The following is a 23821-nucleotide window of genomic DNA, read 5'->3' as shown; positions in this document are numbered from 1 at the left end:
CTGGCTCTGGAACGGCATGGGAGGTTGAAGGTGCCCTTGCTTTGGAGAGGTGATACGGTACAACTTTGGGCGGCTTGACCTCGCTAGATGGTTGGGCTTTCTGCTGTGGGCAGCCTTCATCGTGAATCGCAGGTTGTGTGTCCTGCGTTGTGCATCCCACGTCCTGAGTAGTGCGTGCTGCGTCCTGCATTGGGCGTCCTGTTGCCTGCGCCTTGCATCCCGCACTGGTGTACGGTTTGACGATTATGGTCGGTTTCTTGGACTCCTCTTGACTCGGAACACGTTCTTTAGGAACCTTGGGTGATGCTTGCTTTGATTCCATGGGCTGTTTTGTGGTCTGGCCTCTAACTGTCTGAGAGGAATCTTTAGCGTGGACTACACCTAGTTTCTTAGTTTTGACAAAAGGTTTATCAGGCATGGCGTACAGAGCCTCAGCAATATTCCCTCCAATTGTTTGACTCTTCTTTTTCGCCTGTGCTGGTGTGATTATAGTGTTCACTTTAGATGCATCTTTGGTGGGGGATTCGTCGGTCTTACCTTGGTCTTGGTCGGCGCTTGATTGCTGAGTGGAGTCCACAGCCACTTCCACAATTGTCGATGGTTTGGAGATCTCAAGTGATGTTGTGTCCGGAGAGATCTGTTGTGGAATTGCAGAAGTAACGCCAACATTCAGTTGTGTCTCTGCGATGTCGTTTTCGTTGGAGCGTGTTCCGCTGTCTTGGGTTTTAGGTGACTGGCTGTTCGGGCAGATGTCTCGTTTACCGCAGCCTTTGAAGACCAGGAAATACAGGAGGAACGCGATGACGATTAGTAGGACAACAGCAATGGCAATCCCTCCGATTAAGATGCCGTCTGGTTTAGGATGGGGTTTGGAGTTGTCACTGTCTTTGTTGTTGAACTTAGTTCCAGTGGTCGTGGGTTGGATTTTGGGTATGGATGCCCCAGTAGGTGGTGGTTTGACGCCATTCCTGTTCTGTCGATCTTGTGGAGTAATTTTGTCTGAGATTGGTGATTCTCTGGGGTAAACTATCAGCAAGGCAGTTTTTCTTTGCCTCGTTAATGAATTTGTTCCCCTGATAACCTCGCATGCAATCTGACTGCCGTTATGCTCCGCCTTTAATTTCTGAATGGTGAGTCTGGCTTTATTCTTGGAGAGTTGGAAGTTGTTAGAGTTCGGTATCTCATTCCATGTGCCATTTATGTTCAGAAACCAAACATATGAGTCGTTAAACTTTACATCGGCTTGACAGCGGAAAGACGCTGATTGTCCTTTGCGCCCTTGAAGAGACGATTGGACCACTGTGTTTATTGGGTCCACAATAGTGAGTGTTGCAAATGGAGAACTGGCCAATATGTTAACAACATAGATATGACATTGATACTTTCCAGCATAACTATAATCAACGTTTATGAATAGTAAGTTCCACTCATAGCCGTCTGATGAACTTACAATTGAGTATTTATTAATATAGTCTTGATTAACTGATCCACAATCAGAGATGTATCCCATGGCTTGTCCTCCACGCCAATGTTGCCAAACAATGGAATATGATCTTTGACGTTTTTTACACGCCTGAATATCTACTGCACAACTCAACATTACATTGTCTCCCACAACGGCCAGAGTATCTTTTGGGTTTCTCCAGAAGAAACTCTGTCCCCTACCTTCTCCACACATCAGTGCAGTTACGATCACAGTAAAAAGACAAAACATGGTTGCAGCGATGAACTTTATCAGAAGTTTAACATCCACAACTTCAGTCGGACCTCAGAAAAACAGCAGGCCAATTACACTTTGGATGTTATGCGCTCAATAAGCAAACCTGGAATGGGAGGGAGTTTTCTGCCCAACTTCGGCAAATGAAAAAAATAAAACACAATGCTAAAAAACTTGAAAATGATCCAAAGTTATGACGCCTATGGTTTCTATTTGGCCAAGCATTTTATTTGATTTTCTTCCTTGTTAAATCTTCTTGGGTAGGGATCCCAAAATAGGGTCTGCCGGAAATTAGAACCAGAGAAATAATAAGGGATGCCCTTATCGTTCTGCGTATTAAATGCACAAAGCATGCATCATGAATGACTGTGTATCAATATACTAATTTATGACAATTCCATATATTACATCATTACATTAAACATTCTGCATAAGTACTTCAAGCAACATGAAAGCTCTGAGTTACAACAAATTGTCAAACATGCCATTATTAATGGTATTAATTCATCTAATTACAGTAAATATGTGTGAGCATGCACACAGAAACGTTACAGCAAAGTTATAATCAAAATATTAAAATCATGAAATTTCATTTAAAGGAAACATGCAGTGGAAATTCAGCTCATCTTGTCTTCATGCACATTACCATGTGTTGCAACAACAAATACAAGATCTTAATACTTGTTTTCATTAGAAGTGACAAGAAAGTGGTAGTTTTCAATTATTAGCAAATCCTTTCATCAATACATGCAAGAGGGCGCTATTTGGCTTTTGTCACACAAGGTACTCCTTGTCAAAAGTGCATATGAACAGTACAAAAATTAGTCCTTCAAAATTACCCACAAACAAAGTTTGGAAGAAATATTGGCCACAACTATTGTCCAAACTAGCTGTTTAACATGATAAACAAGTAAAAAGTGGAACTTACTCCAAGAAAATAAAGAAAAGTTTGATATGTATTTGTACACAAAGCTATAGAGACACTACTGTTCTGCCTTGAAACATCACACTTTGGCTCAAGAATATGGACATTTTCATGAGCATAAAAACTAACATGTTGAAATTTCTCCCTTTTTCTCCTACAAAGGAGGAGGAAAGTCATAATAAAGAAAGCTGTTTTAAATAAATTTAAGTCATAAAAATCCTATTGCATGTTTCCTTTAAACTTGTCAAAATAACTGCGTGGGCCAAAAGAAGCAGCATGGAAACTCTGCATGTATTTTAACTACATCGTAAATGTATCACAAAAATACAAATAATTCATAAAATTCTAAATATTGCATTATAATATAAGACATCTCCGTATAAATATGCAAAGCAACATGAGCAGTCTGCATATTACACCAAAAAATTCATCAAAAGTATGATCATGAAAGGTAAATGATTCTCGCATCTTGTGTAAAGATGCCTGGGTGACCTGTATTGGCACAAATTGTCGTAACAGCTCTGTGTATTGTTTCTCAGTAAAATTCCTTACACTTAATTTCAGTATTGTGTCATTTTAATAAAACATCTGAGTATTTACACCAAAAATATAAACATAGAGACCCATTCAGTTTTAATATAATGCGTGTCCTTACATTAAGTATCTGCACAAAGTGACACATTCAATGAATTTCAAAATCACCAAAGAATAACAATTAATGGAAAGTATTATTCAAAACAATTATTACAAAAGCTACTTGTATGATATATAGACGCATTCATTTTCTGAAAAGGGGCATCTCTAGGATATCTGTTTACAAAAACGAACCCACTAAATTATTTTCTTTTTAAGTTACACATATTTGTTCTCTATTGGTCACATCCCGAAGAAGGGAGGACCCGTTGGCATAGCATCCTAAAATAAAAAAAAATCTAATTTTGCCAACTATTTCCATTATAAACGGACAACATTCACTTCCTTGTTTTGTAAATTTGACACATCCTTAAAATAAACATTTAGGGCCGATGCCTGAATAAATATATTGATGTTAATTCCATCACGGATATGTCCTCATCCGATAATCTAAAAGAAGTGATGCACCTATCAATTGTTCCCCCCCCCCCCCCACCATGCTGCCCCAGGTCTTATGTCAGGGTTTGGTCACGTTTTCAAGCCCCAGGGTGGGGATTTTGGTCACTCACAAACATGTTTATCATTGGCGCACTAAATGGAATGGCAATCACTTTAGTGCACCCCACCCATGTATGTCGGAGATTGTCACTTAAATTCCCCCCTAGGAGTGGGGATTTTTCACTTCAACAGTGACAATCCCCACATCTTGGGTGGGGCAGCCTGAGGGGAGGGGTGGGGGAAACAATTGGTGAGGGCATAATAGCACTCCGCACTAATGACGTCAATTTTGCTCCGTGCCGTACGCGTACATACTCAAGACAAACTTTCAAACAATCACGCGCGCACTGGCAGCATACATTCGCATAGAAACGGTGCTGCAAGCATGCGCGTAATCTTCACGCGAGAAGTTCGAACAGCATGCTTGTCTGAGATCCGGGTACTTGCTTCTATTTTTAACATTGGTGCGGAGTGCTATTGCAAGAAGTTCCGCGACTTACTATCTGGAGTTTTATCAAATGAAATCACATGTAATCCGCAAGCTGAAAGCTTGATTGTGTGGCAATCCACCACAAAGGGTCTGTTAAGTTACGAGGGACTCACAGCACCGTACTTGTGTTTTATGCTTTTTTGTTTACAATTATAGGACAAACCTCAAAAATATTGACTCTATGTGTTCATGCCCCTTTGCATGCTTTATTCAAAAAAGTTATTGCTCAATGATTTAAAAGTCTTAAGGTACGAATTTGAAACAATTGTTAATTCCCATCAACCTGTGTAGATGGTTTAGATGCATTTATATTAACAAATCCAGCTTGGGCCACTCGGGTTAAGCCCACGTTTTACAAGCTTGATTAATAACAGGGATTGTTGAAGGTTTTCATCAACAATCCAACTACTATTCCCAACTACAACACTTCTTTGATGGGTCTTGTAAGACCTTAGTTTCTCTACCTCTACTTACCCAGCGTGTCCTTGTTGATGATGTCAGCATAGAGTGTCTCTTCCTCGGGGATGCTCACTTGTCTCCCTTGCAGATCCAAGTCAGCATAGATCAGACCCTCAACGTTCTTCTGACTCGAGTCAACAACTGTTGCCTCCTCATCGCTTTTATCTGTCGGCTCTGGAACAGCTTTGTGAAGGTGATACGGTACAACTTTGGGCGGCTTGACCTCGCTGGATGGTTGGGCTTCCTGCGGCGGGCATCCTTCATCGTGAATCGCACGTCGCGTGTCCTGCGTCATGCATCCCATGCCCTGTGTAGCATGTGCTGCGTCCTGCATTGGGCCTCCTGTTTCCTGCATCGTGCGTCTCGCACCAGTGTATGGTTTGACAATAGTCGGTTTCTTTGGCTCCACTTGATTTCGAACACCATCTTTCGGAACCTTGAGTGATGCTCTAACTTTCTGAGAGGAATCTTCTGTGTGGACTGCGCCTAGTGTCTTAGTTTTGACGAAAGGTTTATCAGGCGTGGCGTACAGAGCCTCGGCAATATTCCCTCCAATTGTTTGACTCTTCTTTTTCGCCTGTGCTGGTGTGATTATAGTGTTCATTTTAGTTGCATCCTGCATTGGGTCCTGCATTGGGCCTTCAGTTTCAACAACCATTGCCTCCTCATCGCTTTTATCTGTTGGCTCTGGAACGGCTTTGTGAAGGTGATACGGCACAACTTTGGGCGGCTTGACCTCGCTGGATGGTTTGGCTTCCTGCGGTGGGCAGCCTTCATCGTGAATCACACGTCGTGTGTCCTGCGTCATGCATCCTGTGCCCTGTGTAGCATGTGCTGCGTCCTGCATTGGGCCTCCTGTTTCCTGCGACGTGCGTCTTGCACCAGTGTATGGTTTGACAACAATAGTCGGTTTCTTGGGCTCCACTTGATTTCGAACACCATCTTTTGGAACCTTGAGTGATGCCCTAACTTTCTGAGAGGAATGTTCTGTGTGGACTGCGCCTAGTGTCTTAGTTTTGACGAAAGGTTTATCAGGCGTGGCGTACAGAGCCTCGGCCATATTCCCTCCAGTTGTTTGACTCTTCTTTTTCGCCTGTGCTGGTGTGATTATAGTGTTCATTTTAGCTGCATCTTTGGTTGGGGATTTGTCGGTCTTACCTTGGTCTTGGTCAGCACTTGATTGCTGAGTGGAGTCCGCGGCCACTTCCACAATTGTTGATGGTTTGGAGATCTCAACTGATTTTGTGTCTGGAGAGATCGGTTGTGGAATTGCAGAAGTAACGCCAACATTCAGTTGTGTTTCTGTGATGTCGTTTTCGTCGGAGCGTGTTCTGCTATCTTGAGTTTCAGGTGACTGGCTGGTCGGGCGGATGTCTCGTTTACCGCAGCCTTTGAAGACCAGGAAATACAGGAGGAACGCGATGACGATTAGTAGGACAACAGCAATGGCAATCCCTCTGATTAAGATGCCATCTGGTTTAGGATGGGGCTTGGAGTTGTCATTGTCTTTGTTATTGAACTTAGTTGCACTGGTCGTGGGTTGGATTTTGGGTATGGATGCCCCAGTAGGTGGTGGTTTAATGCCATTCCTGTTCTGTCGATCTTGTGGAGTAATTTTGTCTGAGATTGGTGATTCTGTAGTTAGTTCAGTTGTGGTGGGTTCCTCTCCGGGGTTAACTATCAGCAAGGCCGCTTGCCTCTGTCTTGTTAACGAAGTTGTTCCCCTGATTACCTCTCATGCAATTTGACTGCCGTTATGTTCCGCCTTTAACCGCTGAATGGTGAGGTTAGTTTTATCGTTGGAGAGTTTGAAGTTGTCAGACCTCGGTACCGTTGTGTTTATTGGGTCCACAACAGTGAGTGTTGCAACCGGAGAACTGTCCACTAAGTAATTATCATAGATAAGACATTGATACTTCCCAGCATAACTATAATCAACGTTTATGAATTGCTTGAATATTTACTGCGCAACTCAACGTCACATTGTCTCCCACCACGGCCAGAGTATCTTCTGGGTTCCTTGTGAAGGAATTCTGTCCCCTAGCTCCTCCACACATCAGTGCAGTTTTACGATCACAGTAAAAAGACAGAACATGGTTGCAGCGATGAACCTTATCAGAAGTTTAACATCCACAACTTCAGTCGGACCTAAGAAAAACAGCAGGCCAATTATAGTTTGGATGTTATGCGCTCAATAAGCAAACATGGAATGGGAGGGAGTTTTCTGCCCAACTTCGGCAAATGAAAAAATATAAACCACAAGTCGAAAATCTTGAAAATGATCCAAAGTTATGACGTCAGTGGTTTCTAATTGGCCAAGCATTTATTTTTTTTTGATTTTCTTCCTCTTTTTTTAATTTTGACAAAAAATACAGTATAGATCAGAATACAATTGAAAAGATCTATTTATACTTTCTATGCAGTGTTTTGTTTTTGTTGGCAAAATCATCATTCTTGTCAAAATATTGTGCAACTGTCGGCAAAAGAGGCAAATTAACAGTACCACCTACTCTATTTTCCAAATATCAATACCTTCCCTTAGTAATCAAGTAAATTTATAATACCGAACTCCTTCCCCCTCCCAAAAAAAAATTGCCTTCCCATTTAATCAACTATTTGCAAATGTCATTTAGAAAGTCATGTCAACTTTTGATCAATATTGAGTGTTGTTTTTTTACCAGGAACTTCCCCTTTCTTGATTTTGTATTCATTTTTTTTTTCATTTGTTGATTTTTTGTTTTAGTGGGGTTTCCAAACAGGGTCGGCGATAATCAATTTTGTTTTTCTTAGGTAGGGAGCCAAAATAGGGTAGGTCGGAAATTAGAACCAGAGAAATAATACGGGATGCCCTTACCTTTCTGCGTATTAAATGCGCAAACCATGCATCATGAATGACTGTGTATCAATATACTAATTTATGACAATTCCATATTTCAAATCATTACATTAAACATTCTGCATAAGTACTTCAAGCAACATGAAAGCTCTGAGTTACAACAAATTGTCAAATAGTCCATCATTAATAGTAATAATTCATCTAATTACAGTAAATATATGTGAGCGTTCATACAGAAAGGTTACAGCAAGTTATAATCAAAATATTAAAATCCATGAAATTTCATTTTAATAAAGGAAACATGCAGTGGAAATTCAGCTCATCTTGTTTTCATGCACATTACTATGTGTTGCAACAACGCAAACAAGATATTAATACCTGTTTTCATTAGAAGTGACAAGAAAGTGGTAGTTTTTCAATTATTAGCAAATCCTTTCATCAATACATGCAAGAGGGCGCTATTTTGCTTTTGTCACACAAGGTACTCCTTGTCAAAAGTGCATATGAACAGTACAAAACTTAGTCCTTCAAAATTACCCACAAACAAAGTTTTGAAGAAATATTGGCCACTACTCTTGTCCAAACAAGCTGTTTAACATGATAAACAAGTAAATAGTGGAACTTACTCCAAGAAAATAAAGAAAAATTTGATATGTATTTGTACACAAAGCTACCGGTATAGAGACACTACTGTTCTGCCTTGAAACATCACACTTTGGCTCATGAATATGGAAATTTTCATGAGCATAAAAACTAACATGTTGAAATTTCTCCCTTTTACTCCTTCAAAGGAGGTGGAAAGTCATACTGTTTAAAATGTATGTAAGTCATAAAAATCCAATGCATGTTTCCTTTAAACTTGTCAAAATAACTGCGTGGGCCAACAGAAGCTGCATGGAAACTCTGTATTTTAATTATATCGTAAACGTATCACAAAAATAAAATAATCCATAAAATTCTAAATATTGAATTATAACATAAGACATCTGTGTATAAATATGCAAGGTAACATGAACAGTCTGCTGATTACGCCAAAAATTCATAAAAAGTATGATCGTGAAAGGTAAATGATTCTTGCATCTTGTGTGAAGATGCCTGGGTGACCTGTATTGGCACAAATTGTCGTAATAGCTCCGTGTATTGTTTCTCAGTAAATTTCCTTACACTTAATTTCAGTATTGTGTCATTTTAATAATACATCTGAGTATTTACAGCAAAAATATCAACATAGAGACCCATTCAGTTTTAATATAATGCGTGTCCTTACATTAAGTATCTGTGCAAAGTGACACATTCAATACATTTCAAAATCACCAAAGTATTACAATTAATAGAAAAGTATTATTCAAAACAATTATTACAAAAGCTGGTTGTATGATATGAAGACACTTTCATTTTATGAAAAGAGGCATCTCTAGATATCTGTTTAAACAATCGAACCCACTAAATTATTTTCTTTTTAAGTTACACATATTTGTTCTCTATCAGTCACATCCCAAAGGAGGGACGACCCATTGGCATAGCAGCCCAAAATAAAGATAAAAATCAAATTCTGCCAACTATTTCTATTATAACCGGACAACATCTACTTCCTTGTTTTGTACATTTGATACATCCTTAAAATATACATTTAGTTTATTTAGCCTGATATTGATGTTACTTCCATCACGAATATGTCCTCATTAGAAGATAGGATAGGATAATATATTTATTGACAACCATTAGGTTGGATTATAACAGCTTAAAATACACATACAGAAATTAACAGATGCAAAATACCACAAACAATAATCCCAAGCTAAAACATAAGAAAACAAGTAGATCCTAAAAAAGGAAATTGCGTAAAAAAATTACCGGGTGTTTTCGAGATAAAAAAAAAAAATTTGAAATTAAGTTCAATTATCTGAAAGATCTGAAAGAAGTGATGCACCTATCAATTGTCCCCCCCCCCCCCACCATGCTGCCCCAGGTCTTTATGGCGTTTTTTTTTTTTCCTTCACTTTTTCAAGCCCCAGGTTTGGGATTCTGGTCACTCACAAACATATTTATTGTGGTGCATTAAATGGAAAGACAATCACTTTAGTGCCCCCACCCATATATATGGGAGATTGTCCCCTTAATTTTGCCCCCGGGAGTGGGGATTTTGTCACTTCAAAAGTGACAATCCCCACATCTTGGGTGGGGAAGCCTGAGGGTAGAGTGGGGGAAACAATTGGTGGGGGTATAATTGCAAGAAGTTCAGCGACCAACTATCTGGAGTATTATCAAATCAAATCACGTAATTCACAAGCCGAAAGCTTGATTGTGTGGCAATCCACCACAAAGGGTCTGAGAAGTTACGAGGGACTCACAGCACCATAGTTCCAAATAAAAATAATTATTCTGTGTAGGGCCTACATGTATATGTTTTACGAGAATGAGATCAGTAGCCTCTGCTCCCATTCCTCTCTCCCCCCCCCCTTTTTTTTTTACAATTATAGGACATACCTAAAAAAATACTGACTGTGTTCATGCCCTTTTGCATACTTTATTCAAAAAAGTCATTGCTCTATGATTTAAAAGTCTTCAGGTACAAATTTCAAACAATTGTGAATTCCCATCAACCTGTGTGGATGGTTTAGATGCATTTGTATTAAAGCTATAGTCCATCATTTGTAATTAGTGCATTTTGTTCGTTTGAAGCAACAAAAGTGTTCAAAATCTAATGAAGGATACTGAACAACTTACTTGATGAAGTTTTAGCTCTGCTTCAGCTTCATATTCCGAGAAAAACAGCATTCTAGGATCTCAATTTCAAATCAAAAGTTGCTATATGTTTCGAATTGTTTTGAATTGCAGCTTTACGCGATGTCGCGCACTGATCCGACGAATTTTAGCAACTGCGCGCGCCTGTGCGTCGTTCCAATGCTTCTGCACGCTGCGCCGAATAACAAAACGAACAACTAATTTAAATTTTCCTACGGTGCTTCTTAAGAAGCACCGTTGGAAAGGCCTTCTTTCGTTGATTTCTTCAAAATGATGGCTTGCCAGAAAGGATAATTTCACAGGGAGTTTAGTCCACTTACTATCTTTCAACCAGTATGTTTTTCAACAATAATTATGCCAGTTACTTTTTTGGATAGCTGCAAATGATGGACTCGGGCTTTAACAAATCCAGCTTGGGCCACTCGGGTTTAGCCCACGTCTTTTAATAAGCATGATTAATAACAGGGATTGCTGAAGGTTTTCATCAACAATCCAACTACTATTCCCAACTACAACACTTCCTTGATGGGTCTTGTAAGACCTTAGTTTCTCTACCTCTACTTACCCAGCGTGTCCTTGTTGATGATGTCGGCATAGAGTGTCTCTTCCTCGGGGATGCTCGCTCCTGCGTCGTCTACCGCACCTCTCCCTCGCAGATCCAAGTCAGCATAGATCAGACCCTCAACGTTCTTCTGTCTCGATTCAATAACCGTTGCCTCCTCATCGCTTTTATCTGCTGGCTCTTGAACGGCTTGGGAGGTTGGAGGTGCCCTTGCTTTGGAGAGGTGATACGGTACAACTTTGGGCGGCTTGACCGCGCTAGATGGTTGGGCTTCCTGCTGTGGGCATCCTTCATTGTGAATCGCAGGTTGTGTGTCCTGAGTAGTGCGTGCTGTGTCCTGCATTGGGCGTCCTGTTGCCTGCGCCTTGCATCCCGCACTGGTGTACGGTTTGATGATTATGGTCGGTTTCTTGGACTCCTCTTGACTCGGAACACCGTCTTTAGGAACCTTGGGTGATGCTTGCTTCAATTCCATGCGCTGTTTTGTGGTCTGGCCTCTAACTGTCTGAGAGGAATCTTTAGCGTGGACTGCGCCTAGTGTCTTAGTTTTGATGAAAGGTTTATCAGGCGTGGCGTACAGAGCCTCGGCAACATTCCCTCCAATTGTTTGACTCTTCTTTTTCGCCTGTGCTGGTGTGATTATAGTGTTCATTTTAGCTGCATCTTTGGTTGGGGATTTGTCGGTCTTACCTTGGTCTTGGTCGGCGCTTGATTGCTGAGTGGAGTCCGCGGCCACTTCCACAATTGTTGATGGTTTGGAGATCTCAACTGATTTTGTGTCTGGAGAGATCGGTTGTGGAATTGCAGAAGTAACGCCAACATTCAGTTGTGTTTCTGTGATGTCGTTTTCGTCGGAGCGTGTTCTGCTGTCTTGAGTTTCAGGTGACTGGCTGGTTGGGCGGATGTCTCGTTTGCCGCAGTGTTTGAAGACCAGGAAATACAGGAGGAACGCGATGACGATTAGTAGGACAACAGCAATGGCAATCCCTCCAATTAAGATGCCATCTGGTTTTATAGGATGGGGCTTGGAGTTGTCATTGTCTTTGTTATTGAACTTAGTTGCACTGGTCGTGGGTTGGATTTTGGGTATGGATGCCCCAGTAGGTGGTGGTTTAATGCCATTCCTGTTCTGTCGATCTTGTGGAGTAATTTTGTCTGAGATTGGTGATTCTGTAGTAGTTAGTTCAGTTGTGGTAGGTTTCTCTCTGGGGTTAACTATCAGCAAGGCCGCTTGCCTCTGTCTTGTTAACGAAGTTGTTCCCCTGATTACCTCGCATGCAATCTGACTGCCGTTATGTTCCGCCTTTAACCGCTGAATGGTAAGGTCGGCTTTATCCTTGGAGAGTTTGAAGTTGTCAGAGTTCGATATCTCATTCCATGTGCCGTTTATGTTCAGAAACCAAACGTATGAGTCGTTTAACTGTACGTCAGCTTGACAGAGAAAAGAAGCTGCTTGTCCTTCACTGCTTTGAAGAGACGATTGGACCACTGTGTTTATTGGGTACACAACAGTGAGTGTTGCAAACGGAGTTCTGGCCACTAAGTTTTTATCAAAGATAAGACATTGATACTTTTCAGCAAAGCTATAATGAATTTTTATGAATAGTAAGTTCCACTCATAGCCGTCTGATGAACTTACAATTGAGTTTTTATTAATATAGTCTTTACCAACTGACCCACAATTAGAGACGTATCCCACGGCATTTCCTCCTTGCCAACGTTGCCAATAAATAGAATATTGGCTTTGAGGTCTTTTACATGCCCTAATATTTACTGTGCAACTCAACGTCACATTGTCTCCCACCACGGCCAGAGTATCTTCTGGATTTCTCGTGAAACTCTGTCCCCTACCTCCTCCACACATCAGTGCAGTTACGATCAAAGTAAAAAGACAGAACATGGTTGCAGCGATGAACTTTATCAGAAGTTTAACATCCACAACTTCAGTCGGACCTAAGAAAAACAGCAGGCCAATTATGCTTTGGATGTTATGCGCTCAATAAGCCAACCTGGAATGGGTGTGAGTTTTCTGCCCAACTTAAGCAAATGAAGAAGAAAAACACCCCATTGCCAAAATCTTGAAAATGATCCAAAGTTATGATGCCTGTGGTTTCTAATTGGCCAAACATTTTATTTGATTTTCTTCCTCTTTTTTAATCTTGAAAAAAAAATACAGTATAGATCAAAATACAATTGAAAAGAGCTATTTATACTTTCTATGCAGTGTTTTGTTTTTGTTGGCAAAATCATCATTCTTGTCAAAATGTTGTGCAACCGTCGGCAAAAGAGGCCAATTAACAGTACCATCTGCTCTATTTTTTCCAAATATCAATACCTTCCCTTAGTAATCAAGTAAACTTATAATATCGAACTCCTTCCCCCTCCCGCCCCCCCCCCAAATTGCCTTCTCATTTAATCAACTATTTGCAAATGTCATTTAGAAAGTCATGTCAACTTTTGATCAATATTGAGTGGTGTTTTTTTTTAACCAGGAACTTCCCCTTTCTTAATTTGGATCCACACTAGTTAAACTAGACTAAACAATGTATGTGACTCATACTCCCAATAGGAAATTGTAGGAAAAAACACACACAAAAAAACATCTTTAGGAGAGAAATCTACAGCTTAGCAACTTTCAAATATGAGGATGATTCTGCACCAACATATGGACCAATATAACCAGTTTTTTTATACTGAAATAATTATATTGAACACTGGCAATATTTAAACATTTGCAATGGGCAGTAGAGAGTGTGGAAGGGGCTGGCATTATTACTGAATCGTATGCATTAATTTGTTCATCCTTCTTTTTTTTTATCTCTTTCGCTACGGAATTTAATTTACCGATTTTTCCACATTTGGACGTAATAAACCGCTGGAAATTCCGCCGTGTGTTGATGTGGACGCCGCCATCTTGAAATGTCTCTTTGTAAACAAACTGCTCACAATAACGTGCAGCAGACCCCGGGGAGACGGAGAGCCGCTGGCAGCGGCTCAAACTAGGGTCAGAGGTTATACGATATAAATTATGTAGATAAGGCACACGTCATGGGGATACCCTGTTTATTCACAGCGACATCACCGAGCCGCTGCCAGCGGCTTGCCGTCTGACATGTACAATTTTTGTGTGCCGCTGTCAGCGGCTCGCCGTAGCGAAAGAGTTAATGCTATACATGTAGCAGACTTAGTAGTCCATCACAAATCAATTCTAAGCATGGTAGAAATATACACAGGATGACAAAAGACAAAGGAGCACCCGCTTACATTGAATTTTGATATCTAGTTATTTGATTTGATAACCGAAAGATCTAACAACAATTTGCCCCCCTCCCCCCACTTATCGCTCTGTGCCACGCCTCCTGTCCCCCTTGATCTCTTCCAATCAAGAACAAACCCGGAAGTGTGCACACACAGTATGGTAAAGTGATCATAGTAAAACTGCATATTCTACGTTACAAATTATTAAGCTTAATTCCTGATCAGTTTATGCATTGATCACAAACGTGCACACATCTGGGGGTGACCATTGTAGACTCTGTCGGTCGGCAAAAAAAATTAAAATCTGAAGGAAAAAATTGCAGTTGCACCCATAAAGATGGCAACATTAAGTGATGCCAAATGCGTATTGTCTCTAGTTTTGTTTATTGCAGTGAGTTTATCATACGTTGATATCACTATGAAACAAACAAAAAAGCAATCTTTGGCAAGATTGTTGATTGAATATTATCTGCACCGTGCAGCTTACTAACGTTTTGACTGTATTGGCAGCTATGACATACCATGCCCCTGTGAAGATGAGCTAGAGACCCCTAATGACAGGCAACACCCTAGCATCTTCTGGCATGGCACTGGTTGCTTTATGCTGTACTCTGCATGAAAATGTATTTTTCTCATAGCTTTTCAAATAACACAGAGCCTGATCACCAGATTTTTTTACTCATCATTTTTTTTTCATTGTTGTAATTTGCTTTTTGTTTGTGGGGATTCCAAACAGGTTATTCTGGTTCGGGAGCCCAAAATACTGTCGGTCAGAAATTAGAACCAAGGAAATAAAAAGGGATGCCCTAATCAGACCTTGGTAAACCTAATTACATACATTGTGTGGAATACAGCAATGAGATTTTACGGGAAAGTCCCAACAATTACCAAATTTGACGCTTTCTCTCATTCGTTGTGCAAACAGGGAGTGCTTCTGAGGACAGCTGAACAGACCTTGAAGATCATGGTGGAAATAATGCAGGGCCAAGGTAAGATTCAGATTGGATGTTGGAATCTTGCTTGTAAAACTCAATGAATCCATTTGCAAGTCTCACTCAGGAGACCACAGACTCAGGTCCTACAAAGTTGCTGTATAGACAAGTAGAATACCGGTCAGTGCATCTGTCTGTAGGTGGATTACATTATTGTCCCAGAAAATGACAAGAAACTAAAGATCTGTTTAGCTAACTTGAGGACTGTTGGAGCGACATGCTGATGGCTTTGGACGCATCAAGCCCTCCATAGATCTCAGCTGCAGGGCCCAATTTCATAGAGCTGCTTAAGCAGAAAATTTGCTTAAGCACGAAAAAACATTGCTTACTAAAATTAGGTTACCAGCCAAAACTCCATGTGATGTACATTGCTTATGACTGGTATTGAGCTGTTGTTTACTTAGCATAACAATCGCATGGAGTTTTGGCCGGTAACCTGATTTTATTAAGCAAGACGTTTTTGTGCTTAAGCAAATTTTGTGCTTAAGCAGCTCTATGAAATTGGCCCCTGGTCTCAACTATTCTAGCTAAGCAGAACAAGCTGAATCCAGTCAAGTCTTTCCCTGCAGCAGGATGTTTATAGCTCGGCTGCCTTAAAGGCATATAGGATCATTTGCACTTATCCCAAGAGTAACCTAGCGAAATATTATCAAAAAGCTTTATTTGGATAAAAGATGGTACTGGTACTAAACACCCTGTGAAATTATTCAGTCTAGCTTGCTGTCGTTTAGAAGAAATCAAGAAATTTTTGTTGATTTCCAACGATCAGTCAGTTGACTAATCTTTGGAAATATAGGGTTATATTAACAAAATCGTGCTGCATGATCGAAAGGTTGTGCATGGTTTGTCACTGTTTTCTCAAAAAGGGTGATATCCACTGAGTTGAAACTTCAGTAGGTTAGGTTTTGAACATTCTTCCTGTGATTTTCAGTGGTGTTATTATTGGATATGAACATAATGCATCAAAAGCAAATGATCCTATATGCCTTTAATAAACAGAAGTCAAACAGAGCAGTTGTGTAATTATTCATAATTGTTTATTGCCTTGTCAGGGACTTGTGGCCAATCAGCGGCGGAGTTGGAGCTCATCGTCCTGGCCAAGCTGGAGTTGGCTGCAGTCAACCGTGAGCTTCACCTAGCCACCACCGCTGCACAAGTTGTCGTCTCGGCCATGACTGCCTTACAGGAGAGCAGCTTGTTTGGCGAGACCAAGAAACCCAAGCCACCACGCAGGTCAGGGGTCAGGGGTCAACTTCTTGGAGCATGCTAAGTAGAAAAATTTACTAAGCGCAGAAAATTTGCTTAGCGCAGAAAATTTGCTTAGCACGGAAAATTTGCTTAGCACGGAAAATTTGCTTAGCACAGAAAATTTGCTTAGCACAGAAAATTTGCTTAGCCCAGAAAATAGTTGCTAAGCCAAAGTGCCATGTCATGTAGCTTTCTTGTGACCGGTTTTTGGCTGATTTTTGCTAAGCACATAAGCTTGCTGAGCAAAATTTCGTAGAGAGCTGCTAAGCACAAAACAAAAGTTGCTAAGCACAGGAAATATTTACCAAGCAGAAATAGGTCACTAGCCAAAGTGTCAAGTGATGTTTAATGGTTGTGAGTAGCTTCCAAAGTTTCATAGCACCTAAAGTATAACTGAGCAAAATTGTCCTGCGAAGTACATGTAAGTTACGTACAAGCAATTCATCAGATGGAATTCGTGTCGGGGTGATGTAAATTCAATATTGGGTTTTGCCTCACAGCAACATTTTTATATAAACAATGTATGCTCATACAGTGTCATCCTGAGTGATTATGAGGAAAAAAAATTCAGAAAAGTACTCTGGTGGGAATCGAACCCATGATGTCCTGCTTACTGTTTAGTAAAGTAATTAGCAGATTTGGAATTGAGTCAATCACATCAATGGGAGACTTTTGAACATTGGTGGCAGCACACACACCGGTCCTTTTCAATTGTTTGCATCATGTTAATCTAAAGCGCGTACGCTCAATATGACGCAAACAATTGAAAAAGGACCGGTTTGTTTGCTGCCACCAATGTCTCAAAAGTTTCCAATTAATGGTCAATCAAAAGTCAGTCAAAGGTCAAATTTAAATGCACAGGACACAAGTAACAGTGGACAAACAGTTAACAAGTTAATACGTTTGTCATTGTTCATTTGAATAGCCTATTACACGGACTGAGATGGGATAACTTGGTGATTGACTCAACTTGTGATTGAATTGCGCTTAAGTTGTAATTATCATGACTAGTGACAACTTGTCATGACTAATGACAAGTTGTCATGACTAGTGACAACTTGCCATGACTTCATTACATCTGTAGAATTCAGGATTTCTCCCAACGAAAAAAAGCATACCCTGGAGTTAATATTATTTTTAAAAAAATCTTTCTTTCCCCTGTCACATTTTAGGTTGTCGTCCTTCAAGGGTAGCAAGCAGAAGTTCCAGATGGCCTCCCAGCCCATGCCCCCTACCCCCATGGAAGTAGACAGCCCCAGCCAGTACCAGTACCAGAACTTCCAGAGTCGGTCCCGTCTGGATGCCCGACTGTGGCTGGACTGCCGACTAGCCCTGGTCAAATGCCTGATGGGACAGGTCCGGGGCATGGGCCTCCTTGCAAGTAAGCCAACAACACCAGATTGTGTCTGGTGTTCAAGAACGGTCCCGAACCGAGTTATTGCTCGGATTTGAATTCAGCGCATAGAAAGGTTAACGTTGAAACAGCGAGGATTGGCTACCTCATAAGATTGACTGTAACAGGTGTCTTGAGTCTGGTCAGCGGAACCTTCATACAAAGAGTTCACTTGTCACAGGGTTGACCTGAGTCGATTTTCTAACTCTATTTGGTTCGACATGTGTACAGCGAGATAAATTTGAATATATCCAAACCCCCCCCCCACCCCCCTCCCTCTCTGTTGGTCATTATGTTACCAAAATCTCAGGAATTCTTTTGAGATATCTAGCGGGGATGTGTTAGGTAACAATAGTCTAGGGTGTGTATAGGGTAAGGGGACATGGGGTACCCCTTTACCACAAATAGTGCACGGTATACCAACATGTGACTATATTTTGCTACTTTGTGAAAAACACAGCAGAAAAAATGTACACAAGCCTAAAGGAATGAATATGCAATTTTTTATGCCTTCCAAAAGAAGATGCCAATTGTGTTCACAGAGAAGTTGCAACATAAAAAACTGTAAAACATGCCGCCGTCTTCACTTTTTTGGTTTTTGAACTTGCTTCAGAGCAAGATTTTATCTTCAGTTTCATTGAGTTTTGTGCCTGATTTCTCCATGTTCTTTCTGTTCACTCAGCTTCCGATGGACCGTCAGAGGGTCTAGACTGCCGTCAGTTCTGCATGCAGGGTCTGACCGAGGCCGAGGCGTGCGGTGACAATGAGATGCAAGCTGAGTTCCTGATGCAAGGGGCGTTGCTTGACTTGCAAGAGGGGCGGTCACTAGATGACATCAAACAAACCTTGCAGGTACAATATGCTTTTTATCCTTCTGTTCCCAAATTCATACTCGGTAAGATAGTGTACACAAACCAAAGTTTGGACATCATGGCAATTTTCATACTTCAATTTAAAAAAAAAACATTGAACACTTTTAATTCCTCAATATTTTTTCTTCAAAGGTTTTGTGACTTGAAATTTGCTAGGCATTCACATTGGCTTAAGTACATACCAGACTTGGCTGAGACAACATTGGAGAATTTTGAGGATTTTTGTTGGAAAGTTCAGCTGTATTGCTCAAGACCTTGTTAATTTCAAATCACAGTTTCAAGCAAAATAAATAAATTTGATGTATTCACATAAATGTTGTCATTGGGGAGTGTGGTTTAGGTTCATGACTCATGATCAGTGGGTCAGGGGGGCCAATCCAGCTGCTGGTCATATGTTGTGTCCATGGGCAAGATTATTAACCCTTACTTGCCTCTCTCCGCCAGGGAGTATAAATCGAAACCGGAATTTGGTGGTGATCAAGTAACCTGCGATGGACTAACATCTTATCCAGGGGGAATAGACATATTCTCAGTCGTTTCATGCCCTGGAAACCGGAGATAAACGCCGGCCTGATGGGCCATACTGGCTCGCGACAGACTTTACTGACAGAAATCTTGACAAATCTAATTGATTAACTCCCCCACCTCCATCCTCATCTAATGATCCCTTCGCAGGAGGTAGTGAGCCTATTGGAGCAGCAGCAGACCCTGTCCTCCCCCGGCCATCTCCTCCTAGCCCTGGCCAAGATCCAGCTGACAGACCTGAGGGCCCTGGCCGCCCACGCCTACCACAAGGAGAAGGGTACGCCCATCACCGACAGCACCTTGGCTGCCTACACGGAGGCACAGCAGATTCTGCTCAATCAGGTGGGATTTTGTGATATCTTGAAGCTTTGTTTTCAAACTTGACAAAGATTTTGAGGTAGAACTAGGGGATGCTGGGTTGAGCATATGTAAGATTTTTTACTTGAAATATAAAAAAACTCTGCTTTGTAGTATTTTGGAAATTATTCTATGTACAGACTTCTGACTTAATGAATTGTGTGAAAACTAATCGTTTCATTTGAGTTGAGAATATGGAATTTTCAAAATAAATTTTCCCGGCATTAAAGACAAGGATGAATAATGGCATATTATATCCAGGGATGTTACTTCCCTTTCACATCATGGAAAATAGTTGTAATATGTTTATTCATAAGATGGAAATAATAGAGGTAATATAATTGAAATTTTTACAGAATTCTGATGCAGAATCATGTACTTATTAGCAGTGGGTTTGAATCATGTTTTCTGAGAGCTGAGAGAAGACTTCACAGGCATAGATAATTCCCAGGTTACTTGTGCAGACCTTTCACCTTGCAACCACTGAGCTTTGGAATGGACAGTAAAGTTACTAAAGGAAGTAGTATCACTCTGTTAATGGATTGATTGTATTTAGTTCAAACAATGCACAAGTAAGATTGAGCCAATACAGGGTGGATAAAAAAAACGAAACCGAGATATTATTGCTAATTGGAACAGAAGTAGGGCACATGTGAATCAAAGGGAGATATCTTCTCTTAGGGTTGAATCTCCTCTTTAAAATGACACCCTGGTCATGTCCTTACATTCACGGTTGACTGAGCAGTAACCAATTTTATGAAAGGGTGTATTTAGAGACTTGCGCCACTTTTCATGGTGAAATGTCTTCTTCTTTTTTTCCCACCTGCCTTGATTGGCAACCATAGCCTTTCACTCTGTGACAATTGACACAACAAAAACCACAATTGAAAAGTGGCGCAATTCTTTAAATAGACCCTTTCATAAAATCGGTCACTGCTCAGTCAACCGTGAATGTAAGGACATGATCAGGGTGTCATTATAAAGAGGAGATTCAACCCTAACAGAGGATATCTCCCTTTGATTCACATGTGCCCTACTTCTGTTCCAATTAGCAATAATATCTCGGTTTCGGTTTTTTTATCCGCTCTGTATATTGGCTCATCAATATTAGATCAATTTTGGCTTGCCAAACAGCTGAACCGTCACACTCGTATTGGAGACCAGTGTGTTGGATTAAAACTTGCTATTTGCATTGATGTCTTTCTGTTGTCTGTTCCTGTGATGCAGATGATGCTGCTCGGTGAGAAGATTGAGCGACACATCTCAGTCTCCTACCTGTCAGCCCCTGCCAGCCCTCTCCTGAATGTCTACCTTCCCCACCTGCTGTACCTCGCAAAGACCAAGATGAGAATAGGCCACGCCCTGGCCCGCCGGGCTACCAGGGAACAAGTGAAGAACAGTGCAAAGTACGGCCAAGTTTTTCAATTACTTTTTTACTTTTCTCTATATCCCAGCAAATATGCCGCAAATTTCACTAGAAATCTTCTGAGTTAGCAAGGAATTTTGGTTTGAGCATGTGTGTACAAAATGGTGATCATAAGCAAACAATTCTGCAGTTAGAAGATCGTGAAAAATTGGGCCCAGATCTGCAATGCCTGTAGAAGCCACAAACAGACAGCATTTTCAACCTATTGTTGTTTTTTCCTTTCCTTTTTGTTTTGTTTTTTGTTTTTTGTTTTGTTTTCTTAACTCTTTCAGTGCTAAACTCGTACATGTACGAGGTATATTTGTTAGTACAAAAGCACCAACCTCGTACATGTACGAGGTAATGTTCATACTTAAAATTGCCAAACCTTGTACATGTACGAGGTAGAGTAAATATGTTATCAAAAGGGGGCGCTCTCGTTCTTTCTAATGGTACCATTTTCATGCATGTACGACCTGTATTTATTTTTTTTTCATTCGAGTTCTTGCGAGAGGGCGCAGCACTAAATCTCGTATTTTCTGCAAAAAGTGCGGAATTCCCCTGTGTTCAGGCCAGTGTTTCAGGGTGTATCACTATGTTTGTGACTACTTTTGACTTTCCAATATATCAAGGATATACCAGAGAGCAACAACAACAAATTTAGTGAGTAAAACTTATTTACTTTTTTTTTTACGGAATTTCGAACAATTAACAAAAACGCTCGAAGTTGGGCACTTTAGGGTTAAACTTTTCAAATTTCGCGGGCACTGAAAGAGTTAACTACACATGAAAAGATGTTTAAAATGCGATCATGCAGACCAGGTATAGGGCTTTCAAACACCACCAATACCCCCTCAACATACTAATTGCATTTTTAGTGTGCTTGTAAAAGTTGCACATAAAATAGTGAGGCATTCTGTGAAGCTGGCTTTCATCTCCTGATTTCTTTGTTCTTGCAGGGTTCTCGGTGACCATACCCCTGATCCCTGGCTCCACGCAGCCGGCGTGCTCTCCACCGGTCTAGAGCTGGGCCGTGTCTGTGCCAGGCAGGAGGGCAGTCTCCTAGCTGAGCTGCTCCTCCACCTGGGCAAGGTGCAGCGGCAGCTGGCCCGATGCAGGAGTAGCGGTGGTGATGGTGGAGCATACCAGCCCAGGGCTGCTGTGGGGACGCTACTAGAGGCTGTCAACGTCAGCATGGCGAGCAATCAGGATTTAGGGTAGGTGTTTCCTTTTGCTTACAGCTTTGGATTTTGCCAAAGTCACAACACAGTAGATACTTGAAGCTGTGCACCAAAAACTGTGTGTTCCCGATGTTGCTTTAAACTGTGCTTTCCAAATTTGTTGAATTTGCTAAAATCATATGCCCCGAAATCTAAAAGTTATAGCCGGCCATATACATAGGCGGCATAAAAAAATCCATATCTTCACGGAAATTGGTCAAATTTTCACACAAGGTGCCTAGTTGCCAAATCAAAATCCATTCAAGACTTCAGCTCACTACGCTAATTTCTGGAGGGACTGAAGTTTTTTATTTACTAAGGAGTTTTCATACAAGCAATATTTAATTAAACAGAACTTAACAACCCCCCCCCTAAAAAAAAGAAATTCATTTATTTTACACACACACTAGATTCCAATCCCACTCTTGTGTTTGTAGAGCACCAATACCAGTAATCCAAAAATCACTGGTTCAAACCCCAACCCAGTTTTGGTAGAGCACCAATACCAGTAATCCAAAAGTCACTGGTTCAAACCCCTCCCCAGATTTGGAAGAGCACAAATACCAGTAATCCAAAAGTCACTGGTTCAAACCCCTCCCCAGTTTTGGAAGAGCACAAATACCAGTAATCCAAAAGTCACTGGTTCAAACCCCACCCCAGTTTTGGTAGATCACAAATACCAGTAATACAGAAGTCACTGGTTCAAACCCCACCGCAATTTTGGTAGAGTACCAATACCAGTAATCCAAAAGTCACTGGTTCAAACCCCTCCCCAGTTTTGGTAGAGCACAAATACCAGTAATCCAAAAGTCACTGGTTCAAACCCCTCCCCAGATTTGGAAGAGCACAAATACCAGTAATCCAAAAATCACTGGTTCAAACCCCAACCCAGTTTTGGTAGAGCACCAATACCAGTAATCCAAAAGTCACTGGTTCAAACCCCTCCCCAGATTTGGAAGAGCACAAATACCAGTAATCCAAAAGTCACTGGTTCAAACCCCTCCCCAGTTTTGGTAGAGCACAAATACCAGTAATCCAAAAGTCACTGGTTCAAACCCCTCCCCAGATTTGGAAGAGCACAAATACCAGTAATCCAAAAGTCACTGGTTCAAACCCCACCCCAGTTTTGGTAGATCACAAATACCAGTAATACAGAAGTCACTGGTTCAAACCCCACCGCAATTTTGGTAGAGTACCAATACCAGTAATCCAAAAGTCACTGGTTCAAACCCCTCCCCAGTTTTGGTAGAGCACAAATACCAGTAATCCAAAAGTCACTGGTTCAAACCCCTCCCCAGATTTGGAAGAGCACAAATACCAGTAATCCAAAAGTCACTGGTTCCAACCCCACCCCAGTGTTGTTAGAGCACAAATACTAGTAATCCAAAAGTCACTGGTTCAGACCCCACCCCAGTTTTTGTAGGGCACCAATACCAGTAATCCAAAGTCACAGGTTCCAATCCCACCATAACATTCATGTTATCGTTACATTCCACTCCACAGTCTGATCCGCCAGGCTTACCTGGAGGTAGCCCTCCTGTACCTAGACGGCGCCAGCCAGAGACTCAAGGTCATCAACGACTTACAGCAAGCCGAGAGGGAAGAGGCTAAAACCCTCCCCATCCAAGCCTCGCCGGAGAAAAAGAAGAAATCTAGGGTAAGCCTCTTATCAAAAAAATGTCACTG

The 23821-nt window shown here is 41.1% G+C and overlaps 1 protein-coding gene across 1 annotated transcript in view; it reads left to right on the top strand.

The window, feature by feature from the left end:
• LOC119738824 (cilia- and flagella-associated protein 54-like) overlaps positions 1–23821 on the top strand; it is a 79141-nt gene that overhangs the window by 51671 nt on the left and 3649 nt on the right. Inside the window, exons 50-57 of the mRNA XM_038213791.1 lie at positions 15049–15112; positions 16168–16348; positions 17536–17744; positions 18439–18608; positions 19304–19495; positions 20738–20916; positions 21875–22132; positions 23639–23792. Coding sequence (XP_038069719.1) covers positions 15049–15112; positions 16168–16348; positions 17536–17744; positions 18439–18608; positions 19304–19495; positions 20738–20916; positions 21875–22132; positions 23639–23792 — 1407 coding nt within the window. The remainder of the gene's footprint in view (positions 1–15048; positions 15113–16167; positions 16349–17535; positions 17745–18438; positions 18609–19303; positions 19496–20737; positions 20917–21874; positions 22133–23638; positions 23793–23821) is intronic.

The sequence above is a fragment of the Patiria miniata genome, unplaced genomic scaffold (genome assembly GCF_015706575.1).
Source record: "Patiria miniata isolate m_02_andy unplaced genomic scaffold, ASM1570657v1 HiC_scaffold_3, whole genome shotgun sequence".
NCBI classification, from domain to species: domain Eukaryota; kingdom Metazoa; phylum Echinodermata; class Asteroidea; order Valvatida; family Asterinidae; genus Patiria; species Patiria miniata.
This window is presented reverse-complemented; position numbering and strand designations above follow the sequence as displayed.